General features: G+C 46.3%; 1 protein-coding gene across 1 annotated transcript in view; it reads right to left on the bottom strand.

Moving 5' to 3' along the window:
• The window catches only part of EEFSEC (eukaryotic elongation factor, selenocysteine-tRNA specific), a 135,203-nt gene that overhangs the window by 95,048 nt on the left and 20,951 nt on the right, over positions 1 to 19,204 (bottom strand). Inside the window, exons 2-3 of the mRNA XM_040407403.1 lie at positions 9,488 to 9,695; positions 517 to 613 (exon numbers count right to left, since the gene is read on the bottom strand). Of these exons, the coding sequence (XP_040263337.1) occupies positions 517 to 613; positions 9,488 to 9,695 (305 nt within the window). The remainder of the gene's footprint in view (positions 1 to 516; positions 614 to 9,487; positions 9,696 to 19,204) is intronic.

Genomic DNA, 19,204 nt, shown 5'->3' with positions numbered 1-19,204 from the left:
CCCATGTATCCCATGACCAGAACCGCTGCTTTTTTTTTATTTTAATTTTGTACGCTACGGTCCGGAATTGCGAGCAGACTGCTACTAAGGTTTTCCGAGGAGTCTGCGTGGTAAGGTCCCTGCCCTGCTGATCACCGTCTACACCAGGCATCCTCAAACTGCGGCCCTCCAGCTGTTGTAAAACTACAACTCCCACAATGCCCTGCCGTAGGCTGATACCTGTAGGCTGTTCGGGCATGCTGGGAGTTGTAGTTTTGCAACAGCTGGAGGGCCGCAGTTTGAGGATGCCTGGTCTACACAGTGTGGGATAAGAGCCATGTATACAGAGCAGGAAGCAGCCATGATGCTTCCTGCTCCCATTTGGCGACAGGCAGCCACCACCAGGGGGAGTGTCGGAATGTTCTGAATACTGTGCTATTACATAAACAGTACGCAGTAAGTTCGTGAGCTCCCTCTAGTGACAACTTCTTTAACACTTCTTCACATGCATGTGAATTGTAATCACCCAATACACACCTCCATTAATTCCGAGATTCCCTGAGCAGTTTCCGATTCCGGCGCCTCAGGTCCTCCTGGTTTTGCAGCCACAGAGATAATAGGACAACCATGAAATCTATAGAGGTAAAACAAGAATTACAGAGGATATAAACTCCTGTCCTGATACACAGTGTCCATCTGTACAAATCTGCATAAAGATTTAAAGCTCGGAAACAAAAAAAAAAAAATGAAGAAAAAGAAAAACCAGGCACAACGTAAACTAAACTTATAGTTCTTGTCCTAGGGTTCAAGGTCAAAGAAAACAGCAATGAGAATCTAAAGACTAGCCAGCAGGACAGGGGTTAATGATGGGACCAACAGTAAATCAAGGGCCCAGAAGGAGGAGGAGACACAAATCCCCTCAAGTCATATTGTTTTTAGATATTAGAATCTTATTGACTCCATGTGTAGTTTTCTACATATGAATATGACACGTTGGTGTAAAGCATGGAGGACGGTGTCCAGAGTCCTGAGATTTTATTTTTTTATTTTTTAAGTAAAACCCAGACAGACATTTTCAGCAGAACAATGATTTGTATTATACTTTAGGGTAGAAGCCAATTGTAAACACTTATTGCAACAATATTCGTGTTATTGTTAAATAGAGCAGACAAATAAAGCTTTAAAAAAGGTAATAAGTGAATGTTTTAATATACTGCAGCAGTATTATATTACATTCTTGAACATAGGCAGTAGGGGCATTATTATAGTAGTTATATTCTTGTACATAGGAGCAGTATTATAGTAGTTATATTCTTGTACATAGGAGCAGTATTATAGTAGTCATATTCTTGTACATAGGAGCAGTATTATAGTAGTTATATTCTTGTACATAGAGGGAGTATTATAGTAGTTATATTCTTGTACATAGGAGGCAGTATTATAGTAGTTATATTCTTGTACATAGGAGGCAGTATTATAGTAGTTATATTCTTGTACATAGGAGCAGTATTATAGTAGTTATATTCTTGTACATAGGAGCAGTATTATAGTAGTTATATTCTTGTACATAGGAGCAGTATTATAGTAGTTATATTCTTGTACATAGGAGGCAGTATTATAGTAGTTATATCTTGTACATAGGAGCAGTATTATAGTAGCTATATTCTTGTACATAGGAGCAGTATTATAGTAGTTATATTCTTGTACATAGGAGCAGTATTATAGTAGTTATATTCTTGTACATAGGAGCAGTATTATAGTAGTTATATTCTTGTACATAGGAGGCAGTATTATAGTAGTTATATTCTTGTACATAGGAGCAGTATTATAGTAGTTATATTCTTGTACATAGGAGCAGTATTATAGTAGTTATTCTTGTACATAGGAGGCAGTATTATAGTAGTTATATTCTTGTACATAGGAGGCAGTATTATAGTAGTTATATCCTTGTACATAGGAGCAGTATTATAGTAGTTATATTCTTGTACATAGGAGGCAGTATTATAGTAGTTATATTCTTGTACATAGGAGGCAGTATTATAGTAGTTATATTCTTGTACATACAGTCAGGTCCACAAATATTGGGACATAGACACAATTCTAACATTTTTGGCTCTATACACCACCACAATGGATTTGAAATGAAACGAACAAGATGTGCTTTACCTGCAGACTGTCAGTTTTAATTTGAGGGTATTTACATCCAAATCAGGTGAACGGTGCAGGAATTACAACAGTTTGCATATGTGCCTCCCACTTGTTAAGGGACCAAAAGTAATGGGACATAATAATAATTATAAATCAAACTTTCACTTTTTAATACTTGGTTGCAAATCCTTTGCAGCCAATTACAGCCTGAAGTCTGGAACGCATAGACATCACCAGACGCTGGGTTTCATCCCTGGTGATGCTCTGCCAGGCCTCTACTGCAACTGTCTTCAGCTCCTGCTTGTTCTTGGGGCATTTTCCCTTCAGTTTTGTCTTCAGCAAGTGAAATGCTCAATTGGATTCAGGTCCGGTGATTGAATCGGCCATTGCATAACATTCCACTTCTTTCCCTTAAAAAACTCTTTGGTTGCTTTTGCAGTATGCTTTGGGTCATTGTCCATCTGCACTGTGAAGCGCCGTCCAATGAGTTCTGAAGCATTTGGCTGAATATGAGCAGATGATATTGCCCGAAACACTTCAGAATTCATCCTGCTGCTTTTGTCAGCAGTCACATCATCAATAAATACAAGAGGACCAGTTCCATTGGCAGCCATACATGCGCACGCCATGACACTACCACCACCATGCTTCACTGATGAGGTGGTATGCTTAGGATCATGAGCAGTTCCTTTCCTTCTCCATACTCTTCTCTTCTCATCACTCTGGTACAAGTTGATCTTGGTCTCATCTGTCCATAGGATGTTGTTCCAGAACTGTGAAGGCTTTTTTAGATGTCGTTTGGCAAACTCTAATCTGGCCTTCCTGTTTTTGAGGCTCACCAATGGTTTCCATCTTGTGGTGAACCCTCTGTATTCACTCTGGTGAAGTCTTCTCCTGATTGTTGACTTTGACACACATACACCTACCTCCTGGAGAGTGTTCTTGATCTGGCCAACTGTTGTGAAGGGCGTTTTCTTCACCAGGGAAATAATTCTTCGGTCATCCACCACAGTTGTTTTCCATGGTCTTCTGGGTATTTTGGTGTTGCTGAGCTCACCGGTGCGTTCCTTCTTTTTAAGAATGTTCCAAACAGTTGTTTTGGCCGCGCCTAATGTTTTTGCCATCTCTCTGATGGGTTTGTTGTGTTTTTTCAGCCTAATGATGGCTTGCTTCACTGATAGTGACAGCTCTTTGGATCTCATCTTGAGAGTTGACAGCAACAGATTCCAAATACAGATAGCAGACTGGAAATGACCTCTGGACCTTTTATCTGCTCATTGTAATTGGGATAATGAGGGAATAACACACACCTGGCCATGGAACAGCCGAAAGGCCAATTGTCCCATTACTTTTGGTTCCTTAACAAGTGGGAGGCACAGATGCAAACTGTTGTAATTCCTGCACCGTTCACCTGATTCGGATGTAAATAACCTCAAATTAAAGCTGACAGTCTGCAGGTAAAGCACATCTAGTTTGTTTAATTTCAAATCCATTATCGTGGTGTATAGAGCCAAAAATGTTAGAATTGTGTCCATGTCCCAATATTTATGGACCTGACTGTAGTAGGCAGTATTATAGTAGTTATATTCTAGTACATAGGAGGCAGTATTATAGTAGTTATATTCTAGTACATAGTAGGCAGTATTATAGTAGTTATATTCTAGTACATAGGAGCAGTATTATAGTAGTTATATTCTTGTACATAGGAGGCAGTATTATAGTAGTTATATTCTAGTACATAGGAGCAGTATTATAGTAGATATATTCTTGTACATAGGAGGCAGTATTATAGTAGTTATATTCTTGTACATAGGAGCAGTATTATAGTAGTTATATTCTTGTACATAGGAGGCAGTATTATAGTAGTTATATTCTAGTACATAGGAGGCAGTATTATAGTATTTATACACCGAGGAGCAAAAGGGTAACAATGTTTTGAACATTTGACTTTCAGGCTCCATGTCTCACCATCCACTACAGCTTTGAAGGTGATACTACCATCATTTTATAGACAATCATCTTGGCTATCTCATACTTAAATTGGACTTGCTGGAACACTATGTGGTCCTTTTCATACCCATAGTACTCGAGTGTATGAAGTAACTCACCTTGTAGGATACTCACATATAGCTCAGCATTGAGACCACTATCGATCCTGGTCAAGTATCCAACACCTTTGGCTGTAAAACAACCTCATATCATCCACTTCCACCACCGAACTTGACAGTTATCTCCATTTCTCTATCAGTTAGCCCCTTTTTCCCTGGTTTCTTCCAGACTTATTGCACCCATCAGAGCCCAGTCTATTGACTTTTTTTCTCATCGCTCCAAATCACCCGTTTCCAATCTTCTACTGCCCACTGTTAATATTTTTTTGCAAACTCGAGCCGACGCTTCTTATGACGATATTGAAGTCTAGGGTTCTTCACCTCTTTTCAGACCACCATTCCAGACTTGTGTAATGCGCTTTGCTCGCATGGACGTCTTGTGATCTCACTATTACGAAGCATACGATCCACCACCACCACTGCCGTGTTTGTCGCGCCAGAACTGATTGACCTTGTAATGAGCCGACTTGTTGACTCCAATATTTTGCCTGGACGTCCACCTCTTGGCTTTGGAATGGATGGAGTTCATTTCGTATTTTCCACCTGTCATGGCGATCACTGGATGCAGTTTAGCAATTTTCTTGGCCGAGATACCGTTATCGATGAGCTGGATGACGGCATTTCTCTTTTCTTGGGAAATCTTCTTCATGGCTGCTCCTGGATTCAAACCAGTGACCTTTCGCTTGGAAATCAACCTAATCACACACTGAGCTATTAGGGAATGTGAGAACAGGTTGTAATTTGTAGAAGAAAAAGATAGCCAAGATGATGGTCTATGACAGGCATGCTCAACCTGCAAAACTACAACTCCCAGCATGCCCGAACAGCCTACAGGTATCAGCCTACAGCAGGGCATTGTGGGAGTTGTAGTTTTACAACAGCTGGAGGGCCGCAGGTTGAGCATGCCTGGTCTATAAAATGATGGTAGTCTCACGTTCAAAGCTGTAGCAGATGGTGAGATATGGAGCCTGAAAGTCAAAAGTTCACAACATTGTTACTCTTTTGCTCGTCGGTGTATTCTTTTACATTGGGGGGAGTATTACAGTAATTATGAAATATAGGAACCCCAAGACCGACATCATTGCATGTTTTTTTGTAAAATGCAGATGGTTGGTGTGGTCCCTCTCAGCCAACTGTAGAGTGCTGCCTATCTAAACCACCCAAACGAGAGACTTTTGGGGCGGAGGTCCAAAGTGGCTGTGGCTCCCAATTATTTAAGTATCCAACAAATGCCCTAAACAGAAGAGAGGTGTCTGGTGACAGATAGAAGTTTATGGTTTATGTTCACACTTTTTAAGTTTCTGTATCCAGGTTAAATTATCTGCTATCGAAACAAATATTTGCTTTCGAGGAGAGATTGGAGTTGTGGCTCCTTGTTCCTCCTCCCCTGGGGTAAGAGGTCAGGTCTCCAGTGCTCCAGAAGAAGCAGAACATAGATGGATTACTGAAGAATCTCACCGGGCTTCAGCCTCTATGATACATATTGAATTTTACAGAGAGCCAACAACAGTGACTTCCAATGACTGTAATCCGCTTGCCCGCGGCTCTGATTGGGAACATTCGTACTGAGAGTCAAAGAGATTAACAACAAAGCTCGGGGAAATTCAATTACACTTAATCCAAACACCAGAAAAATGAACATTGCGTGGAACAGGAACAAATGTTGAAACAGGTGTATTCATTTTAACGAAATAATAATAAAGCGGTCTATAGACTTAGGAGAGCACGACTAGCGCTAAGCACGGTTCCTGAGATCCTTCATATTCTGCCGATAGTCCCTGGTATTCCAGACTCTCAGCCCGTGAACAGGTTTCTAGACAGTCCTTTTGGAAGTGACTAAGAGTTACAGTGCACTGTGCCATAGGTCGGCATACCTGGCTGCCCCATCTGCTCTTTGTTGACCAGCAGATCAATCATCATTTTTCCACCCTCGATAATTATTGGGCGAGGCAATCCAAAAATACTGTTACCTATAATGACTCTTGTGTATAGATTGTTGGACTTTGAAGCATCCTCCAACAAACTCTCTCCCAAAATCTTCACCTTGTTTAGAGTTCATTAGGCAGGCTGGAAATTTAAAACTCAATTTAATTGATCGGTATCTGACAGATCATTATCTCCATCTATGCAATCAAACGGTGGAATTGGCTACATGAATGCTTAACCATAAGATATTTTGATAGACAGTTAGACTCCTCCTTCACCTCCTGTGTGCCTCAGAATCTTCCTCCGCCTCCTGTTCTCCTCCAGACCTCTCCTTCTCTGTTCCTTCAGGCTCTTCCTTCCAGGGATGGACTGGGACAATAAAGTGGCCCTGGACTTCAGCCAGACCGGCCCACTTTATTTTTCCCAAACACACTCAAAAAAAAACTAATGTATTGTGATTGTCCATATTGCTTCCTTTGCTGGCGGGAGTCATTTTTCCATCACATTATGCACTGCTCGTTTCCATGGTTTTGACCACCCTGTAATCCAGCAGCGGTGGTCATGCTTGCACACTATAGGAGTAGCCGGGATTGTGGGAGTGCACATAGTTTGGTGCTTTTTTCGACCACCAATGCTGGATTACAGGGAGGTCGTAACCATGATGACGAGCCATGTATAATGTGCTGGGAGACATTTTGTCTCTATGGCACTATCTGCCCTAATAGTGATACAGTGCCCACATAGAGCACGATAGTGCCCTCCTATTCACAGAAAAATAGCGCATTTGTACCCATATAGTACCTACCTAGGTGCATAGAAAGTGCCATACTTTGGCTCTATGTCGGCACTGTATGACTGTGGCCAAAGTACTGTAGGTTTTCACTTTAGGTAGGTACTGTATGGCACCATAAGCAAGAAATACACCATTTATCTGTGCATAACATGGCGCTATCTGAGCACTGTATGACCGTGGGAAGACCTGGGCATACTATGCTCAGATAAGTTGTGTATTTAGTGTCTACAGTGCCCACAAAGTGCCATATCATACCTACCTAGAGCTAAAACGTGGGCAGAAAGTGCCATACTTTGCCTATAATTATACTCTGTCTACACAAGTATGGCGCTTTCCGAGTATGGGTTCTATATGGCACTATGTGGGCACGACAGGCACTAAATGCGCCATTTATCTGTGGATAGTATGGCACTATCTGCCCACAATCATACAGTGCCCACATAGAACCAAATATCGCCGTACCGTACCCACACTATTATATGGCAGTGCCCAGAGCGCCATATGTTGACTATGTGGGCAGATAGTGCCCTACTATGCCCAGATAAATAGTGCCCTTAGTGACTGCAGTGCCACACTGTACCCACCTAGAGCCAATCTGTGCACAGAAAGTGCCATACTTTGTCCACAGTGACAAAGTGCCCTTTCTGTGCACAGTCTGGCACTGGCTCCAGGTAGGTATTCTACTACACGTGGGGGCACAGCGCTCATCTCTTTAGTAAAGAGTCTTACTACCTTACATATTCAGCTCCCGCCTCCAGCCTCCAGTAACAAGTGCGGGCGGCAGCGCTCACTCACTGACGTCACGCGCCTGCGCCGCCTAGTGGGAGGAGCAGGCGTGTGACGTCAGTGAGTGAGCGCCGCCCCCACACTGCCTGCTGTTACTGGAGCTTTACCCCCCTGATGCCTGGCGGCCCTGGCCGGCCCATAATTCGATCGGCCCACCGGGATTCTCCCGGTACTCCCGATGGCCAGTCCATCGCTGCTTCCTTCTTCTCCTGTACCTCTCCAGATTCTTCTTTCTCCTCCTATGCCTGTCCAGACCCTCCTCATCCTGTAACCCTCCAGATTCTTCCTCCTCCTATGCCCCTCCTGGCTCTTCCTCCTCCCCTACAGGCTCCTCCCGCCTCCAGTGCCCCTAAAGGCTATTCCTTCTCCTCCTATGCCCGTCCAGAGCCTCCTCATCCTGTGCCCCTCAGACTCCTCCTCCTCCTGTAAACCTCCAGATTATTCTTCCTCCTCCTCCCTCCTGTGCCCCCTCCAGGCTCCTCATCCTCTTCCTGTGCCCCCTCCAGGCTCCTCATCCTCTTCCTGTGCCCCCTCCAGGCTCCTCATCCTCTTCCTGTGCCCCCTCCAGGCTCCTCATCCTCTTCCTGTGCCCCCTCCAGGCTCCTCATCCTGTGCCCCTCAGACTCCTCCTCCTCCTGTAAACCTCCAGATTATTCTTCCTCCTCCTCCCTCCTGTGCACCACCAGGCTCCTCACCCTCTTCTTGTGCTCCTCATCCTCTTCCTGTGCCCCTCCACACTCCTCATCCTCTTCCTGTGCCCCTCCACGCTCCTCATCCTCTTCCTGTGCCCCCTCCAGGCTCCTCATCCTCTTCCTGTGACCCCTCCAGGCTCCTCATCCTCTTCCTGTGACCCCTCCAGGCTCCTCATCCTCTTCCTGTGACCCCCTCCAGGCTCCTCATCCTCTTCCTGTGACCCCTCCAGGCTCCTCATCCTCTTCCTGTGACCCCTCCAGGCTCCTCATCCTCTTCCTGTGACCCCTCCAGGCTCCTCATCCTCTTCCTGTGCCCCCTCCAGGCTCCTCCTCCTTTTCCTGTGCCCCCTCCACGCTCCTCATCCTGTGCCCCTCCAGACTCCTCCTCCTCCTCCTCCTATGCCTGTCCAGACCTTCCTCATCCTGTGCCCCTCCTGACCATAAGCAGCTGATCTCCCACAAAGGATTGAGCATGATAAACCCCAACATGCCAATCCTTTTTCCCCACCCAACATCTGTCGTCAGTAGAGAGTCAGGAAATCCATTAGATAGCCATCCCATCCTGCCAAAATCAGCAGGTTTGGACTACTTTCTTCTTATGTGTATTGCAACTTTAAGAGGCTGAAGAATATTTGCTAGCTCTGGCTATGCATCATTCCATCACAGATGTTCTTTAAGGATACAAATAATGAAGTGAGCTAAAAGTACGGTGAAAATGTAAATACTTTAGTTGAGCCAAGAGCTTTTTCCATCACTGTGTGCAGAGTATTCTTCCTATGTCAGCCAATGCTCCTCACTGCTTCTTAGTTTTATAGCTTAGTTCTGGAGGTAGGTGGGTTACAGCAGATATTTTAGTGGCTACTGAGCTATCATTTAGTCACAGAGTCGCACGGCTTCACTGGACTGCACAGCCCCTGCTTTTTCCTCCCCTCTTCCACAAGACATTGACAGGAATAACTAAGGAGCCAATCTAATATTTAATAGCCTAAAACTGTAAATATATAAAGATATGACCCATTTGGAGGGGGTTTGTATCTCCCCAAAACAGCACTTACTTCGTATTCTCTAATGTCTTCTGCATCTTCTTAGTCATCCTCTCTATAGCAGCTTGCCTCTTGTTTTCTGGCAGCAAATCGGTTTTGTTTAAGACCACCACCATCTTGTTGCAAGCAATCTGTCCAATGACCAGACACTCCGCAGACTGGGTCTGCATGCCTTTGGTTACGTCGATGACCAGCATCATGAGATCTATGATCTGCGCACCTGTCCGGAGAAACAACAAAAATGTTAACGCCTTGGGAAGCTACGGTTAAAGGGGTTGTCCAGCTTATAAAACCCATTCTCATACATCTTAATAAGTAATTCTGAATTAAAGGGGTTGTCAGGATTAGAAAAATATGGCTGCTTTCTACACAAAAAAGAGCCCTACCCCCTCCAGACCTAATCTGTGGACTGTGTTTGGAAGAAAGCAACCATGTTTTTCTAATCCTGGACAACCCTCTTTCGAAAAAAGGGGCATCATGTTCAGGATCCTCATCTCTTATCCAGAGTGGTCATCACAAAGAGAGCGTCTGTCTCTGGAGGACCTCTCCTGTCCTGTGTTACACTGACAACTCATTCATTTGAAAGGACAGTCTGCAATACTTCATCTTTCCAGTGGTGGCGCTGCAGCAAAACTGAACACTTACTGCTGGGTTTACATGTAGATCGCAGCAGATCTCAGCAGGATGATGCTTTTTGTGATCAGCTTTTTGTTACTGGACCCTTCTAAAATGTAGGAATTGTGTTCAATATTGTTCCACCAGGGGTGTACCTAGCCTTTCTGCTGCCTGAGGCTAAAACTGAAATGGCATGTCCCCCCCCCCCCCCCCCCGTGCCAATTTATTAACCCAACCCCTTTGCCACAATGAAAGTGCTCACTGCCCATGGCCCTTCCGCTGCCCCCCTCTTGCCCCTACCTGGTGCTGCCTGAGGCGATCACCTCGCCTGGCCTCATTGGTGTTGCGCCCCTGTATCCCCCAAATCATCTCTGTTCATCCTGAGCTTCCTCGTTTATAAATCAAACACTAAATTATAGCATAAAGCAGGGATCAGAAACCTCCAGCATTCCAGCTGTGGTGAAACTACGACTCCCAGCAATGCACACATGCTTGGCTATTCTCGCTATAACTCCCATAGAAGTGGATGGAGCATGCTGGGAGTTGTAGTTTCACAACAGCTGGAATGCCGGAGGTTGCTGACCCCTGTTATAGACTGACTCGGAGGTGAGGGAGCAAATGGGGTGAATGTTAGTGTGAATCTTTAAAAGGGCCTTACAGTTTAGGGGGAAGGGGGTCTTCTTTATCAGGTGGCCTGTGATAAACCAGTAGGATTAAAAAAAAAATATAAAAAAAATATCGATTTTGGGGGTGGGATGAGGGAGGATCATAATTTTTTTTTTATTACGTCAATGAGGGCAGATACCATTATCGGGTCTCGTGCCTGCAAACACTCTGTCACGGAAGGTAAGTAAGCAGGGAAATAACCAAACACAGGGAAAACAAGCAGAACAATAGACTAGGCCCAAAAGCTAGGGAGAAAAGGGTCACCTACTAGCCATCCCTAAGGCTTTCCCTATACTGCTGTGCACATATGCATACCCTTATGGTGGATATACACATGCCCTCGTGCCTAAGTCTGTATACCCTGGGAGAACCCTGAGCAGTAGGGAAAGGGGAAGAGGCGACCTGCTTCTTCAAACAGTAAGGCCTCTTTCACACGAGCGTGTCCGGATTAGGTCCCGGTGCATTGCGGCAAACCCGCGCGAGTAGGTACGCAATTGCAGTCAGTTTTGACTGCGATTGCGTTCCGTTGTTCAGTTTTTATCGCGCGGGTGCAATGCGTTTTGCACGCGCGTGATAAAAAAAACTGAATGTGGTACCCAGACCCGAACTTCTTCACAGAAGTTCAGGTTTGGGTTCAAGGTTGTGTAGATTGTATTATTTTCCCTTATAACATGGTTATAAGGGAAAATAATAGCATTCTGAATACAGAATGCATAGTACAATAGAGCTGGAGGGGTTAAAAAATAAATAAATAATAATTTAACTCACCTTAATCCATTTGTTCGCGCAACCGGCATCTCTTCTGTCTTCATCTGTGAGGAATAGGACCTTTGATGACGTCACTGCGCTCATCACATGGTCCATCACATGATCTTTTACCATGGTGATGGATCATGTGACGGACCATGTGATGAACGTAGTGACGTCATCAAAGTTCTTATTCCTCACAGAAGAAGACAGAAGAGATGCCGGCTGCGCGAACAAGTGGATTAAGGTGAGTTAAATTATTATTATTTTTTTTAACCCCTCCAGCCCTATTGTACTAAGCATTCTGTATTCAGAATGCTATTATTTTCCCTTATAACCATGTTATAAGGGAAAATAATAAAGATCGGGTCCCCATCCTGATCGTCTCCTAGCAACCGTGCGTGAAAATCGCACCACATCCGCACTTGCTTGCGATTTTCACGCAGCCCTATTCACTTCTATGGGGCCTGCCTTGCATGAAAAACACACAAAATAGAGCATGCTGCGATTTTCACGCAACGCACAAGTGATGCGTGAAAATCACCGCTCATGTGCACAGCCCCATAGAAATGAATGGGTCCGGATTCAGTGCGGGTGCAATGCGTTCAACTCACGCATTGCACTCGCCCGTGTGAAAGGGGCCTAAGAAGCAAGCGTCTCCCTAGAGGCCTAGATAAAAGACACCAAGGGAAGAAACAGAGGACTTATCTTGAGCTGAGCTGGCGCAGACAATCCACAACACATCCAAAGCCCATAGGAATGAACTATAACCCGCACAGGCCACTGGGAGAAGGAGGGATAAATAGCCTCGCTAACAATCAACCCAGTACACCTGAGGGAAGGTGGATCCAGCTCAACTCAAACCAAAACAAAGAGAGGAATCAGACATGTGCAGCCAGCCTGGCAGATCTCCGCACATTCACAGGGCAAGGCGTGACACTCTGTGTGGTGCGTGCGTCCACGTCGGTCAACAGCCGAATTAACATTTGTGCTAAATCTTAGAAACGGGTGAATGAAACTAAAAAAAATAATGATACAAGAAAATCAGCATTTAGTGAATGGCCCCCGCTCTCTCCATTCAGCGATCTTCTGGCCAATTTCTAGAGATAGATCATATAGCATAAAAGAGGAAGACCTGAGTCATGAGGAGGAGATAAGGCTCCCGGAGCCTCGGCTTAAGGTTAGCCATTTGCTGCTGACCACAGAGATAACCGCCAATACCCGGCCCATTCTCCTGACCTGCTTATATCCGACCAAAACTACTTCTCCCAGCTGACAGCAGCACTTCAAGGATTACAAGGAAATGAAACCTGCTCCGAAATGGAGGGGGGGGGGGGGTCGAGAGAGAACGCAGAAAGGTGAGGATCACAAGGACTTGTTTTGTGTTTGTGTGAACCAGAGCAAAAAATAAAATAAAATACACACAGGAAAAATACTAACGAAGATCGTACGTTACAACAGGATTTCTAAAAGATTACCAGATTATGCAGTAAAATATTTGAATTTTTTTATTTTTATTTTTTAAATCCACCACCACAAATACTATGGGGGCCATTTATTATTACATATGCGCCACTTTTTGGCATATATCTGTCGCTATTTGCACCTCAATCTGCGACTTTTCCCCGCTCACAACAGGTCTAAAAAAATGGGGTGGGTAAGGGTGCGGGCTGGCAGGCCCATCTCATTTATCATTTTCTACACCTATTTTAATAAACACTATACACCTTACTGGCCCCAAGTAACAAAACCTAAAATATAACTTTCGCCAAGGGTGGCGAATTTATAGTGTTTATTAATAATTCTACCCATCCCTAGATGGGGTCATTTTTGATCCAGTACTACACCTGGTTTAGGCGTAGAAAATACTCTAAATCTATGCCAGCAAGGGAGCTGGCATAGATTTAGACAGGCAGTGGCCGGAGCCTCTACATAAATTTGGCGCATCCACCGCCAGCTAAAGAGGTATTAAAAACGGCGTCTAAAATACTGGTCTTAATAAATGACCCCCTATGTTCCTGTGCAGGGTCCCATCCTCCCTCCAGATCACCCTGGTATTTGGGTCTAGTAATGCAGGCGATGCCTATGTTACAGAGGGACACGGCAGCACGGTGGCTCAGTGGTTAGCACTGGTACCTTGCAGCGCTGGGGTCCTAGGTTTGAATTTGACCAAGGACATCATCTGCATAGAGTTTGTACGTTCTCCCCGTGTTTGCGTGGGTTTCTTCTGAGTTCTCCGATCAGACAGACTGATAGGGACCTCAGATTGTGAGCCCCATTGAGGACAGCGTGATGCCAATGTCGGTAAAGTGCTGCAGAATATGTCACCGCTAGATAAAAGTGCATAAAATAAATAATAAATATTAATGAATCTGATCTGGACATGTGGACATCATAGAGGGGTTGCCTCTGATCGAGCATCTCTCTGCTTTGGAGGACTAAGCTCGACCACCTATTATTTCAGCATTTACTCATTAGAATGGGCGCCATGCAATACCACATTTGTCCAGCAGTGGCCGCTATGATAGGACCCGATCGCCAGAGGTTTCACCTGCAGATCTCACAGCAATCGGCAAGCAGGTCCGCAATTTAGAACATTTCAGGCATAACGGTGCACACTTCTTTGTCAAACTCGCTCAAATTCTTGGCTGGAGTCCTGCTGGGGGTAACAGTTTTCTTCTAATGAAATGTCAGCTTAAAAGTTATCCGGGTTGCTCCACGATCCTGTGCCGCCGCCACCACTTCCGGGATCACGTGCCGTGAGTGGGAATATCTTGCTAGCACCGTGGCGAAAGATACGGTTCTAACCTCAGGCTACGATCACGTGCCCAATGTACGGCACATGATCCCGGAAGTGGCCGCCACACAGGATCGCGGCGTAACCTGGATAACCCCCTTTAAGGGTCCATTCACACGTCCGTTGTTTCTTTCCTGATCTGTTCCGTTTTTTTGCGGAACAGATCTGGACCAGATCTGTACCCATTCATTTTCAATGGGTCCTGAAAAAAAATCGTGTCTGATTTTTTTTTCAGGACCCATTGAAAATGAATGGGTCCAGATCTGGTCCAGATCTGTTCCGCAAAAAAACGGAACAGATCAGGAAAGAAACAACGGACGTGTGAATGGACCCTAAGACTACAACCCAATGAACTGATCAGCTTCCCTCTCCCAAATACCGGAGTCCATGATGGCCTTGAAATGCAATTGAATACAGGACTGGTTTCCCACAGTCCATAGAAATACAGGGACAAGCAGCTGATTCCCTATGGCGTTAGCTTGGTGTCATGTGACCGGCGTCGGCGCGGTTTTATTAGCAGTGCACTACGGTGCACGTTAATTTGAGCAGCAAAACTAATTTGAAAACAGAGAAACCACCACTGATTGAAAGCAGAGGGCTCAGGAAACCCGGCCGAGGAGCTGTTATTGCTTCCCAACCATCCATGACGATTACCAGCCTAGAAATACGATAATCCTCCTGGTCGGAGCGCGAACAGACTGTGCTCTGCTAGAGACGTTCTGGCGCAGATGCTGGGTGTCATACTTCTGTATTATCAGTGGGTTTGACTTTATGCATTTTTTTTTCTTCTTCTTTCATTTTCTAATGTTCTTCGAGTTATTGTGGCGACTCCTCGGCAAGTCGCAACACGGGAAATCAATGCGACTTAGTGACGGTTCACTGGATTGCGGCATTGTGTGAGGATGAGCGGAGGACGATAGACAAGAAGATTTCTAGGGAAGACCTTGTCTGAGTCATGTCTGGTCTGTTTGCATTAACACTTAAAGGGGTTGCCCAACTTTTGAAAGGGGGGGGGGGGGGGGGAGGGAATTTGGGAAACCCCTCTCCTAGCCAGACCTGCAAAAGGGAAGCACACCTCCCTGCTCCTTGTCCTCGGGTCCCCCCAATGTCAAGATCCACTCTGACGCCAACGCAGCCAATCACTGGCCTCAGCGGCGACTTTCTCTCACTGCATCAGGTCAATTGGTCATGTGACAGAAAGGGGGCAGGTCACCAGTGATTGGCTGCAGCAGCGTCAAAGTGGATCTTAAAAGCAGGAGGCAGCCAAGGACAGGGAGTGGTTAAAAGTGATTCTATTTTGCAGGTTTGGCCAGGAGGGGAGTTTGCCAACCCCCCCCCCCCCCAAAAAAAAAAGGGGTTGTACACCTACGACAAACCCCTTACTACAAGCAGCTCATTTGGGGGGGGTGGGGGGGGGGGTCCTAATGATCAGCTGATATTACCATGGAGAGCTGCGGCTGCTTTAAGTCCTCCAGAGCAAGCACTCCCATTTTCAGTAGCACTCTATCTTGACAGGAATATGTCTATTAGGTCTCATGCACGCGGCCGTTGCGTGCGCGGTCCCCAATGCACAGGCAACGTCCGCGCGGATTCCGCAGACTGATCCGGACCCATTTAACTTGAACGGGTCCGTGATCTGCCCGCACGGAGAGAAACCCTGCGGAAGCACTCTGTTTCGCACCGCTCCTTCCGGATTGCGGACACATTCAAGTGAATTGAAAGTGGTGCGTCCCATGACCGTCACCTGTGATTGGCCAGTGTCAGACTGCAGCTAATAACAGCCAGCTGTCAGTGTACTCAGACATTTCGAGGTGGAATAACAGAGGAACGCCACAATGCAATGTAAGATTATGGGGAATGCAAGTGTACCCGTAATATAATAATGCACTTTTTTCTTCAGTGGGAGCCGTATAATGTCAGCCATGGTGGTCGTCACCCAGTTTTCCCAGAAACAGATAGAACTCAGAAAAGGCTGCGCGGTAGAGGAGGAGGGGACACGGTGTATAGTTTCGGGTGATTTTTGTTTTTATTTCGGAGGCCGATGCTGTAGATGAGGTGGATTGATGAGCGGAGAGAATTCTGTAATCAATGTGCGGCTGATTTTATACATTACTGAATTTATGCAATTAAGCCTCAGTAGACAGGACGCCAAACCACAGAGCGCGGCGCTCCTACCCAGGAGAGCGCGGCGCGGGGCCATGACCTCTCCACCCCAGAGATGTAATTAGATTTTATGCTTTGGGAAGGAATTAAAGACACATCCTTGGGTTATTGTGTGTGTGAGTCCTGTTTATTTACTGCAGCGCTCCATCTACCTGGGATAATGAGACACACTGCTTAACCCCTCACAGACTACAGACATTAGAAAACATATATGTAAGATATTTTTTTTTGTTTGCAAAAAATAGAGAAAATATGACTGAAATTAAAGCGGGTGCTGGAACCTTGTAAGGAAAAATAATACACAATCCCGTTATTCTGACCACTTCCTACTTTTGTATTTGACAGCATGAAGCTCGTGAAGGTAGTCACGTGTGGTGAGCCGGCTCGGTGGGTATATAAGGTGTGGTGAGCCGGCTCGGTGGGTATATAAGGTGTGGTGAGCCGGCTCGGTGGGTATATAAGGTGTGGTGAGCCGGCTCGGTGGGTATATAAGGTGTGGTGAGCCGGCTCGGTGGGTATATAAGGTGTGGTGAGCCGGCTCGGTGGGTATATAAGGTGTGGTGAGCCGGCTCGGTGGGTATATAAGGTGTGGTGAGCCGGCTCGGTGGGTATATAAGGTGTGGTGAGCCGGCTCGGTGGGTATATAAGGTGTGGTGAGCCGGCTCGGTGGGTATATAAGGTGTGGTGAGCCGGCTCGGTGGGTATATAAGGTGTGGTGAGCCGGCTCGGTGGGTATATAAGGTGTGGTGAGCCGGCTCGGTGGGTATATAAGATGTGGTGAGCCGGCTCGGTGGGTATATAAGATGTGGTGAGCCGGCTCGGTGGGTATATAAGATGTGGTGAGCCGGCTCGGTGGGTATATAAGATGTGGTGAGCCGGCTCGGTGGGTATATAAGATGTGGTGAGCCGGCTCGGTGGGTATATAAGATGTGGTGAGCCGGCTCGGTGGGTATATAAGATGTGGTGAGCCGGCTCGGTGGGTATATAAGATGTGGTGAGCCGGCTCGGTGGGTATATAAGATGTGGTGAGCCGGCTCGGTGGGTATATAAGATGTGGTGAGCCGGCTCGGTGGGTATATAAGATGTGGTGAGCCGGCTCGGTGGGTATATAAGATGTGGTGAGCCGGCTCGGTGGGTATATAAGATGTGGTGAGCCGGCTCGGTGGGTATATAAGATGTGGTGAGCCGGCTCGGTGGGTATATAAGATGTGGTGAGCCGGCTCGGTGGGTATATAAGATGTGGTGAGCCGGCTCGGTGGGTATATAAAGGTGTGCTGACCTGACTTGGTGGATATATAAGATGAGTTGAGCTGGCTCGGTGGGTATATAAGGTGTGGTGGGCTGGCTCAGTGGGTATATAAGGTGTGGTGGGCTGGCTCAGTGGGTATATAAGGTGTGGTGGGCTGGCTCAGTGGGTATATAAGGTGTGGTGAGCTGGCTCAGTGGGTATATAAGGTGTGTGACAGGCTGGCTGCACACATATCCCTCAATGCTGTCATGGGTAAAAGGGGCACATTATCAAAGTTGCAGAAAGGGATATTATTGGCTTTCATGCCCCGGGATGGCGGTATTTCTAAACCTGCGCAGTGTGAACGGTTCTCTGCTGCTGTGCTGAAAGTGTACAGTGAGTGGATAAATGTTACATTTTCTGCTTCATAGAACGGATGGACGTTGGCGTGTCAGCAGAGAAACATCAGAGAGGGAACGCCCTGCAGCCATTGCTGGAAGAACACAAGCTGGTGGGGGCAGGTTTTCCTGGCATTCTCTGGGCCACTCATTTATGTAGAAGCCACACTCTGCCGATATGGGAATGACTCCGTCCTTGCAGATCAGGTACACCCCTACATGCTGATTGTCTCCCTGGTGCAGATGGGATGTTCCAGCAAGACAATGCGAAATGTCACACGGCTAGAAATGTCAGACACTGGTTGGAAGAGCATGACCGAGACTTGCCAGTACTACCCTGGCCCCTAATTCCCCAGACTGGGCATCTGTGGGACCACCTCGCTGGTCGTGTCCACTCTATGGATCTCCCTCCAGCAGCTGTGGGATGCTGTGTGGTCGGCATGGCTCCAGATACCTGTGACAACCGACCAGGACCTTATGGAGTCACTCCGGACCCGTCTACTGCTGTCCGTGCTGCACACGGCGGTTACTCCATATATTATCTGGAAGGCAGAATAATTGGACTTGATTGTGATCTTCATCACTTCTCTGGCAGCCCCCCTTCCCTGTCCATAAATCTATGAACCTCCTCAGCCACCATAAAATCCATCTATTGCAAAACAGTAAAGAAGGAGGGGGATGCAGCTGCAGTATCTCTCCCTAAGGTTTGTGTCTGATAGGCGTGGACGCTCCATCCATTTCTATGGGAGTCCCGGAGATAGCCTAGTACAGCACTCCACTATCTCCGGAACTCCCATACAAATTAATGGAGCGGCCACCCGCATGCGCAATCGGATACTCAGTTTCTTTTCAGGGGTGCAGCAGGGGGCACGGTGCCCCCATTCTCATGATCAGTGGGGTCCCTGCAGTAGGACCCCCCACTGATCTGATAGTTATCCCCTATGCTATGGATAAGGCCTGTTGCACACGAACGTGTGGCCTCTTGCACACGAACGTGCTAATTGCTGGCCGCAATGCACAAACACCCACCGTGGGGCAGCCACAGCGGATCGCGGACCCATTCACTTTAATGGGTCCGCGATCCAGCCGTTCCTCAAAAAGATAGGACATGTTCT

Source organism: Bufo bufo, chromosome 9 (genome assembly GCF_905171765.1).
Source record: "Bufo bufo chromosome 9, aBufBuf1.1, whole genome shotgun sequence".
Lineage (NCBI taxonomy): Eukaryota > Metazoa > Chordata > Amphibia > Anura > Bufonidae > Bufo > Bufo bufo.
The sequence above is the reverse complement of the archived record's forward strand: the minus strand, read 5'-3'. Positions and strand labels throughout refer to the sequence as shown.